Source organism: Natrix helvetica (genome assembly GCF_964273705.1).
Source record: "Natrix helvetica genome assembly, chromosome: 3".
Taxonomy (NCBI): Eukaryota; Metazoa; Chordata; class Lepidosauria; order Squamata; family Natricidae; genus Natrix; species Natrix helvetica.
In genome coordinates this window covers 154332016-154347628 of record NC_138549.1, presented here as the reverse complement: position 1 = coordinate 154347628, position 15613 = coordinate 154332016, and the positions used below count along the sequence as shown (strand labels likewise).

At 40.7% G+C, this 15613-nt stretch overlaps 1 protein-coding gene across 2 annotated transcripts in view; it reads left to right on the top strand.

Moving 5' to 3' along the window:
* The window catches only part of PTGIS (prostaglandin I2 synthase), a 61732-nt gene that overhangs the window by 26897 nt on the left and 19222 nt on the right, over nt 1-15613 (top strand). For both annotated transcript variants that reach the window (XM_081946207.1, XM_081946208.1), the window contains exons 5-6: nt 4962-5116; nt 8297-8478. In XM_081946207.1, coding sequence (XP_081802333.1) covers nt 4962-5116; nt 8297-8478 — 337 coding nt within the window. The remainder of the gene's footprint in view (nt 1-4961; nt 5117-8296; nt 8479-15613) is intronic.

The following is a 15613-nucleotide window of genomic DNA, read 5'->3' as shown; positions in this document are numbered from 1 at the left end:
AGGCAAATTTTTTAAAAAAGTAGGTAGGTAGATAGAGGGATAGAGAGGGAGAGAAAGAGAAAGAAATACAGTAGCTAGATAGGGAGAGAGAGAACAGTAGCTAGATAGGGAGAGAGACAGAGTAGTTAGGTAGTGTTGTGGCCCAGCAGCGGCCGGCTGAGCTGTTGGTGGAATCTGACAGTGATGAACATTATGGGACTTCCCTGGCGGCTGAAGAAGACTCTGGGGGGTGTTCGGAGTCAGAGCAGGGACTAGAGAGTTCTGTTGGCCACCAGATGGCGTCTGAGCCAGGGAGCAGTGAGGAAGAACAGGGGGAGGTTGTCCCTGACATACGGATGTGGAGGGCTGATAGGAGAAGGCAGCAGCTGTGGAAATAGACTCGCAGAAGGAAATAGGACTGATTGGCCCCTCCCAGAGAGCTTAGGTAGGTAGATAAAGGGATAGAGAGAGAGTGTGTATGTGTAGGTAGGGAGGTAGGGAGGTACAGGGATAGGGAGAGAGAAAAATAGAAAGAGAAAGAAATACAGTAGATAGGTAGGGAGAGAGAGAGTAGTTAGATAGGTAGGTAGATAGATAAAGGGATATATATATATAGAGAAATACAGTAGGTAGGGAGGGGAGGAGAGTGTGTGGATAGGTAGGTAGGTAGAGGGATAGAGAGAGAGAAATATAGATAGAAATACAGTAGATAGGTAGGGAGAAGGAGAGAGTAGTTAAGTAGATAGGTAGGTAGATAAAGGGATATATATATATATAGAGAGAGAGAAATAGAGAGAGATAGAGAATGACAGTAGGTGGGTAGGGAGAGGGAGAAAGTGTGTAGGCAGGGAGGGAGAGGAATAGAGAGAGAGAAATACAGTAGATAGGTAGATGTTTCTGCTGGCACAGCACTTGATCAATATAATTCTCATCAATCATTTAAAGAGCTTTCCAAAAGGGAAAAAAAAGTTTTTGCACTGCAAACCTCCCCAAAACAGCCCGTTTTTCACAAAAACAGCCCCATTTTTTTCAAACAAAGGCATGAATAGCCGGGGGGGGGGTGGGGTGGAGTGGAGTGCTTCTGGGGAGGTAGGGGGGCCGAAAACTAGCAAAAAATGGCCTGTTTTTTGTGAAAACGCGCCCGTTTCTTGTCAAAAAAATTGCATGCATAGCCCATGGAGGCTTATAGAGTGCTGCTGGGGACAGGGGGGGGGGGGGGGAAACGGCCCGGTTTTTGCTCATTTCTGCCCTCCCCAGTCTCTGTCCCAGGAGCTCTCTGAAGGTATGCATACCCATAAGGCTATGCACTGCCATTTTGGTGAAGGGGGCGGGGCTTCAGGAGGCAAAAAAATGCTGTATTCAATGTATAAGACGCACCCAGATTTTCAGCCTCTTTTTTGAGGAAAAAAGGTGCATCTTATACTCCATAAGTATTTGAAACTCTCTTACACATTTTTGACAACTTCTCAAGTGTTAAAAACTAACAAGACACATTTGTAGGTCCTGAACAAGTTTCCAAGGAAGTGTGCTTGGGTTCAATATGAAGAGTTGGCAGGGCCTCCAACAGGGCCTCTAGGGAGGGATCTAAGGCCAATTTCTCAGCCTTCTTGCTCTTGTTTCCTTTTTCTGCTCCTCTGTTCTACTGTAGGTAGTCCTCAACTTACAACAGTTCATTTAGTGACCATTCGAAGTTACAAGTGAAAACTTGTAAAAAGTGACTTAGGACTGATTTTCACACTTACAACCATTGCAGCATCCCCAAAGTCACGTGATCAAAATTCGGATGCTTGGCAACGGGTTCATATTTATGACGGTTGCAGTACCCCAGGGTCATGTGATTCCCTTTTGTGACCGTCTGACAAGGAAAGTCAATGGGGGAGCCAGATCCACTCAGCAACCGTGTTACTTAGTTAACAACTGCAGTGATTCTCTTAACTGTGGTGGCGCAGTGGTTAAAGTGTAGTACTGCAGGCTACTTCTGCTGACTGCCGATTACCAGCAATTTGGCCCTTCAAATCCCACCAGTCTCAAGGTTGACTTAGCCTTCCATCCTTCCGAGGTGGGTAAAATGAGGACCCAGATTGTTAGGGGCAATAGGCGGCTCTGTAAACTGCTTAGAGAGGGCTGTAAAAGCACTGTGAAGCAGTCTAAACGCTATTGCTATTGCTAACAACTGTGGCAAGAAAGTTCATAAAATGGGGCAAAATTCACTCGACGACTTAAGTTTAGCCACAGAAATGTTGGGTTCAATTGTGGTCGTAAGTCGAGGTCTTCCTGTTCCTGTTCTCCTCTCTGAGTTAAACAACAGAGTAGTGCCAGAAGAAAAAGAAATGTGGCACAGCTCCCAGTTGCTTTGCTTGCTGTCTCAATGTCTGTACAGGATCAAAGTATAAAAACAAAGAAACTAACAAAAGCAGAACAAGGTAGGTTGTTCCCATGAGCTTATTTGGGTCTCCTGGTATCTGGAAGGGGTTCTGCACCTTTTCACTAAACAAAGAAATGGAAACCGAGTTCTCTTTCTTATATTCAAGATTTCAGCAATCTCCTCTCCCACAATGGAGCTACCAAGCAGCAGAATGTTGATAAAAATGTTTATTGAATGGCTGCAAATGAACGAACTTTCTGCAACATGCACAGGAAATGTCAGGAAAAAGCAACATACAAATTTCAGCTGAACATTTTAGGCACGTAGGGGGATCAAAGAACAGCCATGATCACATTTCAGAATGTAGGATCCAGTTTCCATACACAATCCAATTTCTTGTCCAAAAATGTACCGTAGAGTTCATGGTACACTACTACGACAAGTTCATTGTACACTACTATGACAAGTTCATTGTACACTACTAAATTATTGCTTTTAGAATGAGAGGAAATTATTCTTCTCTTTCTGATTAATTTCCTAAACGTCTTCCAAGTACTGCTGTCTTGTATATAAGAATTAGAAGGGAGCATGGAGATCATCTAGTCCAATTCTCTGCCCAGTATAGAAATTCATTATTACAATATGCCTCACAGTTGTCCTGTGGCCAATCTTTAAGATCTCCAGCTAAGGAGCGTCCATTATCTCCTGAGATTTTCTGTTCCACTGTTGAACATTTTTTATGATTAGGAAAATGCTTTCCAGTTGAGACCTACTTCTCTGCAATTTAAATCTATTATTCTTATCGTCTTTTCTGAACAATTCTGCCTGGCATCTTTTGAGACCCTTGAAAATTGCTATTGTTTCTTCCTGAAGACATGATCTAAATAGATCCAAGATCATTCCACGTTTCTGGGTACTTTATCATATTGTTTGTTTTTCTATGGACATGCTGTGGCACATTAACACAGATCGTTTGTGTTGTTTTAATGTTTTATGTTTTAACTGACGCTTTATAGTTTTTGAAGTTATCCTCCGGTAAAGTTACTCTGTGGTAAGATCAGGGGTGGGTTACTTCAGGTTTGCCCAGGTTCAGGCGATCCTCTAGCAAAGATTCTGTGCAGTTCGGTGAACCCCCAAATCCCACTCCTGCCTGACCCCAACCCACTCCCTCCCAGGAGTCTTCACGCAGCAAACCCCCAAATCCCACTCCTGCCTGACCCCACCCCCTCCCCTCCCAGGAGTCTTCATGCAGCGAACCCCCCAATCCCATTCCTGGCTGGGACACCCTATGAATGAAGGTGAACATATGTGTCCCAGGATAATGTTGCAGGATTTGATCTAGGTCGGTCACCAGGACCAGAGGTTTTGTCTTCCAAGCTGTCAGACTCGTGCTGGAGTCCATCTTCAGGGCTTAGAGAGAAGTTCCCTGAAAATGGGCTCCGGCACGAGTGTGAAAGCTCGGAAGATAAAACCCCTGGTCCCAACGGGCGACCTAGATTAGATTCTACAGAAACCCGACTTCTCTGATTCTCTCCTCTAACTTCTTCCCTTTACCTCTAACTGCCCAATCTTTTTGACACTGATTTTGTGCAAGATAATTTTGCCTCTGACCAAGGGAGGGGAGGAGCACACAACCTACCGTATTTTTTGGAGTATAAGACACACCAGAATATAAGATGCAGCAAGGTTTTGAACAGGAATTTTTTTTTTAAAAAAAGTCTTTGCAATCTGCGAATCTCCCAAAAACGGGCCTGTTATTTATTTATTTTTAAAAAGGGCATGAATAGCCCTTAAGAGGCTTGTAGAGTGCTCCTGGGGGGTGGGTCCCCCCCAAAACTAGCAAAAGACATTTTTCGTGAAAACGGGCTCGTTTTTTCGTGAAAACGGGCTCGTTTTTTTGTAAAAAAAGCGGCAATAGCCTTTAAGAAGCTTATAGAGTGCTGCTGGGGGCTGGAGGGACAAAAAACGGACTGTTTTTCGCTCCTTTCTGTCCTCTCCACCCCCCAGGAGCTCTCTGAAAGCCTCCTAAAAGCTATGCACGGCCATTTTGGTGAAGGGGCAGAGCTTCGGGAGGCAAAAATGCTGTATTCTGTATAAGATGCACTCAGATTTTCAGCCTCTTTTTTGAGGGAAAATGGTGCGTCTTATACTCTGAAAAATATGGTACATCCGGTGAATGCACAGTTTCGCATGCCTACTGCTCACTTCCAGCTGTGCTGGCCGGTTCCTAACAGGCCACGGACTAGTACCAGTCAGCAGCCTAGGGATTGAATGCCCCTGCTGTAGTTTCAAGGAGCTATACTTGAATGGAGAGAGAGGAAAGGGAGACTTTCACTTAGTTGATAGGGTGGCTGGTTACATTTTCAACAGAGGAGTTTGCTTAGCATTGTGTTGTAATCCCAACACAACCGAAAGATGCAAAGACCAGAAAAGCAAAGAATAGAGGATGAAACATTTATAATAAAGGGGGGGGGGAATATCTTCTCTATACAAAACAAATGGTACAGAATGTTAGGGATTTACTTTATCTATTCCTAAGAACTGTGATATTTACAATGCATTGTATAATGGCATTTTCAAATAATTGTTTTAATCCCTTCCCTTCCTAACTCTGCAGAGCTGGATTCTTGACATTGTACGGAAATGAAAGCAAGAATTATGAAGATGTTAACTGTCAAGCTAAAGATCGAGCTCATTCGATGGAAGTTTATAATGCATATTATAAATTCGATCGATTTTTGATGAAAGCTGCCCGGTCAACTTTAAGTGTAGGTGAGTGTAAAGAAATATCACTTTTAAAATGACAATGCTTTGAACCCTAGACTAAGGTGAATTTACTTCTTAGAATTGAAACCAAAGCTCCACTACATATCTGCAGTGTGCTTGTGCTTCTTATTTAAATGTAACTATAATTTAATTAAATGTAATATTTAGTTTTTAGAGTGGCATGTGCAGCAAAAATATATTAATAGCTAATTATGAGCAAGTGCTGATTAATAATTAGAGAATTGGAAACCGAGAGACTGTGAGTTCTAGTCCCATTTTAGGCGTAAAAGCTTAAAATGGTAACCAAGGGCAAATGATTCTCTCTCAATACAAGCCATCTCCCAGGGTTAAGTTATTCATAAAAATAATAAAGATAGGATTAAAAAATCTTTTTTAAATAATGTGTCAGTAGATTGACAGAATGTTCATAGTTTACTTCAGAAGATATATCTGATCGAGATAATTGTAGTCTCCAAAACATATATTATATGGAAATATATGTAATGGAAAATTAAGTGATGTGATCATTTTGAGATCTGTTTCAAAGGATAAAGATGAGGGTTTTTTGCTACAGATTATTGATTTTTCAATGGGATACAACTGCCTTTGGAAGAACATGGTGGTAATCCATTCAAACCTCACTCCATGCATGGATGGATGGATGGATGAATGGACAAACAGACAGACAGATATTATAGAGCTTCCATGTTTAAATTCAATATAAATGTTTATATTTACACTATAACTAGTATTTTAATAGGAATACCATAGCTGCTACTTCTCTAGTAAAGAGATTTTCCCAGGAACAAAACAAGCAAAAAACCCCTATAAAACTGCTGAGTAAATGTGATTAATTAGTATAATAAATGCAACCTCATAAAAGAGGTAATGGTAGTAATCTTATTATTGTTGGTGATGCTTTTTCTTCCTGAAAGAGTAGTAAACAACTACATCGTTAAAATGCCACTATTGGGAAAAGGGAATTTACGAGGAAATTTACAAACAGTAGATGGCGCCATTGTGCAACCTTTTAGATCCTTTTCATTCCAGGCAGTTCAAATGGATGGGTCCATCCAGTTTTCCTCCTCTTGCAGGGTGAGATAATAGGATAATTTTATAACGATTCTCTCAGTGTTTTCAGTCCAAGCTTTCAAAATAAGCAGAACTCTCTTTCTTGCCAGTGTTTAAATTAGTAAAAGTGTTTCAATTTTTTTTAAAAAAAATACTCATATGCTTTTCAAATCGTGATGTACCCTTTCATCATCAACTTGAGCTCCCTTGCATCTATCATCACGTTGTGATAAAATAAACACCTTAAAATGATTGCTGTCGTTGAACAGCTGCAGAAATGACTCAAACGCAGAATCTAATGTATTAGGGCCTGCTGCCATTTCTCCTGCATGGGGGATCATTTGCAGGTCCTCTGATCTGCACAGCTCTGAGCCTGCACCCATAGTTGGCTAAGACCTACCTGTGATTTGTTTCACCCTTAAAACTGAAAAATACCTAATGAGAACTAGAACATAAGCCATAGAATAAATAGAGTGGGAAGGGACCTTGGAAGTCTAGTCTAGTTTTCTAGTTAGTACATATGCCTTGCTCATTAACAGAGTGCATACTGTTTGAAAAGCAGTATAATTCAGTCTGGACTCCTATACCTCTAATTTCTGAGAAGTTGAAATTACTTCTGATATGCCTCAACGAGAGCCAGATTGATGAAGCATCAGGCTAGAAACGAAAAGATGGGAAATTCTAGTCCTGCTTTAGGCACAAAACTAACTAGCAGCCCTTCTGTCTCAGCTCTAACAAGCAAGCAATGGCAAATCTTGCCAAGAAAACTGAAGGGGCTCTCGCTCTTTGTATGTGTATGTGTGTGTCTCCCACCCTCCCTTTCTCTCTTTCTCTCTCTCTCTCTCTCACCCACCCACATACCCCCCCCATACACAAAGGGGGTCGGGAGAGGGAAGGAAAAAGATTGAAATCCATAGATTGTATTATTTAGGGGAGATAGATAATGTATAGTGAAATCATGCATAAATGCCTACCAATTGTTACAACACCTTCTCAAGCAAACACAGAAAACATCTGGCCCAAATAATTGCACTTCCCATAGCAATTTACCTGGGGAGTACAACTTATAGAGAGTGAAGAAATAAACTTGGGTATGCACCAACTCTGTTAATGAATGTATGTAAGAGACTCTATACCTCCTACCTGTGGTCCCAAGTTGATAAGCAATAACACCTGCCTCACTAATCACATACAGCTTACCTCCGTCCCTCCCTTTTCTCTCTTTCTTCCTCTGAGTTCTTGATCCCTGATTTAATAATAGAAAAGTCTTTCTCAGCCTGATACCTACTAGATGTAAAGGGTGTGCAAGTAATGAAGGTATACAAGACCTGAAAATAAATACATCCTGAGTGATATGAACTAAAAACTCAGACATAATGTTTGGCTTTGAGGATCAAATTCTTGCTCACCCCTGAAATTCATGTGGTAGCATGAAAGCTACTTTCATTTATTTATTATCCCTCTTCGGTAAGGGCCCGAAAGGCCCCTGCCAGGAGAGAGACAGAGAGACATACAGAGACAGAGAGAGATTATAAATTAATTTTCATAAAATCAAACATACATACATAACATACATACATACATGCTAACATACATACATACATACATACATACGGTGTGTATGTTCCAGCATAACTCTGGAACGCCTCGAACAATTTCAACCAAATTTGGTGCACAGATGACTTACTCTCTGGAGAAAAATACTGTGGGGGTAAGACCTAACACGCCTAACACCCCGGGGGTGGGGGGTGGGGTTTCTGTTAAGATTCAGCCTGTTGTGCCTTTAAATGTCTTCTACTGTACTGCTGTAAAGTGGCTTTTACTGTACAGCACAGGGGAGTTGCCATGGTAATGGCTTCACAGTACTCCACAAGGGGGCTCCCTCTGGTAAGGGGGAAAATCCAACATTAGAAATTACATTTGGTTCAGACATTTCCCCCCATATATAAATACCTGGGCAACGCCGGTTATCGGCTAGTATGTAATAAAAATTGAGAACGCCTCTACTTTATATGGTTGCTTTCAGGATAAAATAAGATAGACCTTCTGATTTTATTGGAGGAAGGCCCCAATAGTAACCACCTATCATCCATATTTCTATCTCTGGTACTATAGTGGAAAAACAGACATTTTACAACACCAGAAAGGATCTCTGGAAGTTTTTTTCTATGGAAAGACTGGACAACAGAGCAAACCGAAGTGTTTGGTTGAATACTTATAAGGAACACTTGGTAGACCTTGGTGTGAATGAAGACATGCAAACTAGAGCCATGGTGCTGCAACTCTGGAGTACTCAGGTAAACATGCAATTTTACTTTCTGTATTTCATCCTCTTTCTGGTTTCTCAGTCTCCAGTTCCATCCTCTTACACGGACTATTTATACACAAACGATAGAGTTAGAAAAACATACCTGTGGCCCAGAATCAGAGGTGACTTCCTGCCAGTTCAGACAGGTTCAACCGAGTAGGTAGTAACTCGGCCAGCGACTCCTGAACTGGTTCTATCGGCAGGCCGTAGGAGCCACCATATTGTTTTTTGCTTCTGCGCATTCGCATCAAGTACGCGCGAGCGCGAAGCGCATCCCTGAGCAAACCGGCAGTAACAGAAGCCGTAATCCACCCCTGCTCAGAATCAATTGAAGATATAAATGCTGTGTGTTAATATCAGTCTTGCATCATGGACCACTTGTTTCTTATTGACATTAATGGCAGGCCATAATGTCTATGGAGTTTCCCAATCATCCAGGTGATGGTTGTCTCAAAGGTTCTTTTTCAAAAGGCAACTGGACTTTTCTTGTTTTTTTTTCCTTGAAAACATTTCACTCCTCATCTAAGAAGCTTCTTCAAACTGGATGAGAAACGAAACATTTTCAAGGGAGAAAAAAAAATCTAGAAAAGTCCAGTTGCCTTTTGAAAAAAAAAAAAAACACCTTTGTGGCAGGAAATAATGTACTCTTATCTCTTATATCTGCAGCTGGAAATCTTAAGTAGGGTTCTTTTTTTTAATAATTTTTTTTATTTTTTATTTTTTATTTTCAAAACAAACACAACACATCCTTCTTTACATACTGTAGAAAGTGTATCAGTTGGTTACAAAAAGACTTTCGTGCATCTCTTCCACAGTCAACAAACATAATTCATAGTAACTCAAGTATTTTAATTCAGATATTTACACATGTTACCATCATTATACCTCCATTTTCATTTGACAATAATTGTTTAAACGTCCTTCATCATAAAATATACCAAGATTTAATACATAACCACATACTGGCATTTCATTTACTATTTCTAAAATCCTCCATTAACACTGAATCCTTATGTCCTATTCTAGCTAGTGGGGTTCTTGAAGGGATGAATAGAATAGAATAGAATAGAATAGAATAGAATAGAATAGAATAGAATAGAATAGAATAGAATAGAATAGAATAGAATAGAATAACAGAGTTGGAAGGGACTTCGCAGGTCTTCTAGTCCAACCTCCTGCTTAGGCAGGAAACCCTATACCACTTCAGACAAATGGTTATCCAACATCTTCTTAAAAACTTCCAATGTTGGAGCATTCACAACTTCTGGAGGCTGTTCCACTGATTGATTGTTCTGTCAGGAAATTTCTCCTCAGTTCTAAATTGCTTCTCTCCTTGATTAGTTGCTTCTTGTTCTACACTCAGGTGCCTTGGAGAATAGTTTGACTCCCTCTTCTTTGTGGCAGCCCCTGAGATATAGGAACACTGCAGTGGTGGGTTTCAAAATTTTTTGGAACCTACTCTGTGGGTGTGGCCTCCTTTATGGGAGTGGCTTGCCAGCCATGTGACCTGGTGGGAGTGGCTTGCCGGCCATGTGACCGGGTGGGAGTGGCTTGCCGGCCATGTGACCGGGTGGGAGTGGCTTGGCAGTCATGTGACCGGATGGGAGTGGCCAAGACAATGTCACTGAATTTTTTGCCCCAATGAATGATCTACAAAAAGAAAATATAAAAAAGGAAATTTATTATTTTGTGCACTTACTACTTAAATAAGATTAAAATAAGTACACAAAACAATAAAAGAGCTACTTACAGAAGGGAATAAATACATATTTAATTTTACACATGTTAACAGCTGTTGGAATTGTGTTTGCACAACAGTGGAAAAAACAAAGATATGAAAATGAATAAATATTAGAATGTGCAAGAATGAATAAATTGACAATTAAAACCAAGAAGGCTTTGAATACTTTTTCACGTGGAATTTGTTTTATCAATTGCTAACTAACAGAAACAGCAATTAGAAATCTAAAAGTATGAAAGAAAACACCAATTATGAAAGGAAAGGTCATTAAAATGTATAAGGAAATATTATTAGTACTTGATCATTATTAATGTGTAGATAACTGCAGGACATTACATACCCACAAACACAAACTATGACAGTGCCAGGAAAACACACACACACACACACACACACAAAACAATTCCCCCCCAAAAGACTGCAGATGAAACCAGTTTTTTTCCCTAACCCTAAGAACAGGAAAGACAAAGCCACAGGAATAAAAACCATCAAGGCATTGTGGGAAATTATAAAGGACAGTGCCAGGAAGCTCACAGAACCAGCAACCACCTCACAATTACCTAAACAACCAGGTATCACACAGAAACACACAAAATCTGGCAAAGCTGCCTTGCACCAACCTGGCCTGCCCATAGAAAAGAAGCCACCTTGAGACACATACCATACACCAACCTGTACACTTAAAAGCAACATATTGCATCACAAATAAAACATTTGCAAAAAGGAATAACATTTCTTGTAATAAACATTCTATAAACAATAAATAAATAAAAATTCCCTAAAAATAATTAAAAACCACCAGGTTCAGAGAACACCAAAGGACCCCACAGTCCTCTCCCTCCTTATCTTTTTCCTTTTTGTCCTTCGACTTCTCCTCCTCCTCCTTTCCCCACAACCCCATCTAGCACTGATGATGTTACCTAGTTTGGTAGTGAAATGTCTGTAAAAAAAACCACCAAGCTCAGAAAGCAGCAAGGATCCCACTTTCCCCCACCTCCTCCCTCTTTCTCCTTTTTGTCCCCCCCCCCCAAAGACTGCAAATGAAACCAGTGTTTTTTTCCCCCCTAACCCTAAGGACAGGAAAGACAAAGCCACTGGAATAAAAACCATCAAGGCATTGTGGGAAATTATAAAGGACAGTGCCAGGAAGCTCACAGAACCAGCAACCACCTCACAATTACCTAAACAACCAGGTATCACACAGAAACACACAAAATCTGGCAAAGCTGCCTTGCACCAACCTGGCCTGCCCATAGAAAAGAAGCCACCTTGAGACACATACCATACACCAACCTGTACACTTAAAAGCAACATATTGCATCACAAATAAAACATTTGCAAAAAGGAATAACATTTCTTGTAATAAACATTCTATAAACAATAAATAAATAAAAATTCCCTAAAAATAATTAAAAACCACCAGGTTCAGAGAACACCAAAGGACCCCACAGTCCTCTCCCTCCTTATCTTTTTCCTTTTTGTCCTTCGACTTCTCCTCCTCCTCCTTTCCCCACAACCCCATCTAGCACTGATGATGTTACCTAGTTTGGTAGTGAAATGTCTGTAAAAAAAACCACCAAGCTCAGAAAGCAGCAAGGATCCCACTTTCCCCCACCTCCTCCCTCTTTCTCCTTTTTGTCCCCCCCCCCAAAGACTGCAAATGAAACCAGTGTTTTTTTCCCCCCTAACCCTAAGGACAGGAAAGACAAAGCCACTGGAATAAAAACCATCAAGGCATTGTGGGAAATTATAAAGGACAGTGCCAGGAAGCTCACAGAACCAGCAACCACCTCACAATTACCTAAACAACCAGGTATCACATAGAAACACACAAAATCTGGCAAAGCTGCCTTGCACCAACCTGGCCTGCCCATAGAAAAGCACCCACTTTGAGATATATAAACCTGGTCTGAACACTTTTAAGCAACATATTGCACCACAAAGAAAACATTTGCAAAAAGGAATAATATTTCTTGTAGTAAATATATTTTATAAACAATTAAAACATAAAAATTCCCAAACAATAATTTAAAAAAGATATTCTATAAATAAAAAAAATCCTTAAAAACCATTGTTAAGTATTCCACCAGCAATAATTTATACTATAACTATTTTAAGGTATTGTACCAACTGTAACCATTATTCCACCAGCAATAATTTATACTGTACCATTTCAAACTACTCCACACACAATAATTTAAAATGAAACCATTAAAAACATTCAATACACAATAAATTACAATAAAACAATTTAAAACAATTCTATACACAATACATTTTAAAGTATTGAGTATAGAATATTTTAAAATTGTTTATTTTAATTTATTTTGGATAGAATCTTTTTTAAAATAGTCTGAGACAATTTTAAAAAAGAATCCATACACAATAAATTGAAGTAAACCATTTTAAAATATTCTACACTCAATACTTTTAAGTAAAAATATTTTAAAAAATTCTATGCACAATAAATAAAATATTATTTTAAAATACATTAAAAAAATAAAAGAAAAAAAACCAGGTTACTTACCAGCAGGCAGAATCAGCAGCTCTCCGATGCAACAGGCAGCAGACAGGCAGAGAGGCAGGAGGACAGGTAAGACTGTTTAAGACTCTTAGGGCTTAGCCAGCCAGGCGAGGCTGGAGAGGGGAGGGTGGGGGGCTTTTGGCCTAGCCTCGCGGAGGCTTGCCGCCCACGCCAGCCTGGTGCTTTGTCCCGGAAAGGCCCAGCGGCCTTTCCCGGGCGAAGCTAGCTTCCCGGCGGCCGCGCGTCCCACGCGACGCCGGTGCTTCGCCCCGGAAAGGCCCAGCGGCCTTTCCCGGGCGCAGCTAGCTTCCCGGCGGCCGCGCGTCCCACGCGACGCCGGCGCTTCGTCCCGGAAAGGCCCAGCGGCCTTTCCCGGGCGCAGCTAGCTTCCCGGCGGCCGCGCGTCCCACGCGACGCCGGTGCTTCGCCCCGGAAAGGCCCAGCGGCCGTTCCCGGGCGCAGCTAGCTTCCCGGCGGCCGCGCGTCCCACGCGACGCCGGTGCTTCGCCCCGGAAAGGCCCAGCGGCCTTTCCCGGGCGCAGCTAGCTTCCCGGCGGTCGCGCGTCCCACGCGACGCCGGTGCTTCGCCCCGGAAAGGCCCAGCGGCCTTTCCCGGGCGCAGCTAGCTGCCCACCGCCCGCACGGCCCACGCCAGCCCGCCGCTTCAGCGAGGGAAGGCCTAGAGGCCTTTCCTCGCCGAAGCTAGCCTCCCGCCCCCTCTCGCGCTTAGTTGCTTACCTGAAGGAAGCAGCAAGCTCCCAGCGAAGAGAAGGGAGTTTTGAAATGGAGGACAACCCGCTTTTAAACGGGTCGCCTCCAGCCCGCTCACTGATTGGCTGAACTCCAGCCAATCAATGAGTGGCTAGCTGGGCTAGCTAGCTTAGTGCGGACGGGCGGGGGAGCGAGCGAGCTCCGTTGGGATGGCAAGGGGGATAAAGTGACAGGCCCGGTGCCGGTTCCCGGTTACTTCCGGGTCCGGTTACTTCTGGGTTCGGTCTGGAACCGGTTCGCGCGATCCGGTGCGAACCGGTAGGAACCCACCACTGGAACACTGCTATCATGTCACCCCTAGTCCTTCTTTTCTTTTTGAAGGAATGGGCAAAGGAGAAAATGGGATGAGGTTGCTTTGTGTATCTGAGAAAAAGGTGCATGAGAAAGAGCGGGAAAGCTTGGTGGCCTTGAGGGGCAAAACGGTTCCCCATTTTTTGGTTTCATTGATGACAGATACCTTGATTTTTTAAAAAAATAACTCCCATGTGTATACTCTTCCAAATACTATTAATGTTTTATAGTGTTAGTCTTTGATTGGGAGAATCAATAGTCCCAATATTGGAGAGCCAACATCTCCAATAGCGGACTTTGTTTTTACATCTTCCTTTGTTGTGTTCAGGATATGATGGGGAAAGGCATCCCTGTACGGAAATATATCCATCTTGCATGTAGATCATTGGAATTGGATTTACATGATTAAAAGGAGTGACCCCTAAAAAAAAAGAGGTTTTCTTTTTTATTCATTTATTTTCCTTGGCCCCTTTGGAATTACCTTCCTTTCACTGCCACAAGGTACATAAGTAAACTCAGAAAAATATGAGAGTTTCTATCATTTGCATTTCAATAATTTGCATCTTTTTTTCAGTGTTTGGTTTCAAACGAACAGCTCACTCCTATTTTCTTTTCTTTTTTTGAATTTTTTTTATTGTTTTAATTAAACAAGAACACAAAAAAAGAATCATCCTTCAATATATCTTGCAGAAAGCGTGTCGATTGGTTACAAATAAATTTTGTGCGTTACTACCACAAGCATTATTTATACTTCCTTCATATTGAATTGTACATTTAAAATCAAAAATCTTTTATGTATTTTACTATCAATGTACCACCATTCTCATTTAACTAGAATTATTTAAACTTGCTTTTATCTAGAATCATTTGAATTTAAAGACACAACCACCTACTGGCATTTATTAGCTATTTCAATAAACTTCCAATAGTTACCCTTTTATAATATATTCTGAAAAAAAATCAATTAATATCTAAACATTCCCCCCCCCTTTTCTCTCCAACTCAGTATTTAAGGCTTAGATCTAATTGCTTTTACCAATGCCAACACATGTAGAAATCGTTAGACATTATCCATTAACATTTCCTTATTATTATTGTAGTTATCTAAAAATTATTTACTATTTATATTACATCTCCTCTCATCAGACCCAAGAAAGATTACATCTTTATAACAAAAGCTAAACAAAAATTTGTTAATAGAGTTTATAAGTACCCAAGAAAGATTACATCTTTATAAAACAAAATCTAAGCAAAAATTTATTAGTAAAATTGATAAATCTTTTTTCCCAGGACCCAATTTGTAGTTTATATCCAAGTTGCTTTTACTAGTTAAAATTATTATTTCATCATTATTATTGTAATGAATTATTTGTTAACGAATAAACATTTAAAGAAACAATCTAAAAGCATCTACAATGTCCTACTTATTAATCACCAAAAATTAACTAAGTTTTTTATTATCAACAATCATTATCAACCTGTATCTTTCCAGTAACAAAACAGTCTCATCTCTTTTGCCAGTTGTGTCAATTCTCTTATTAACTTCTTCGTAAGGTTTTTAAAAACTTCTCTCCGCACTTTTTTGCTTAAAAGATCTCTAAGGTAGTCTCGTTGCCCTTGAACTGGTACTGAAATTAGCGTATCTTTGATTATCAGACGTATTTCTGAAACTGTTTCTCTTCTTAATTCCATCATCAATTCCATATCTTGACACGAGGGATAAAGCTCCAGATTTTCAAATTCACTTTTCCATATTCCCTTCTTTCCACTTTCACTCATGAATGCTCCATTAGTAAG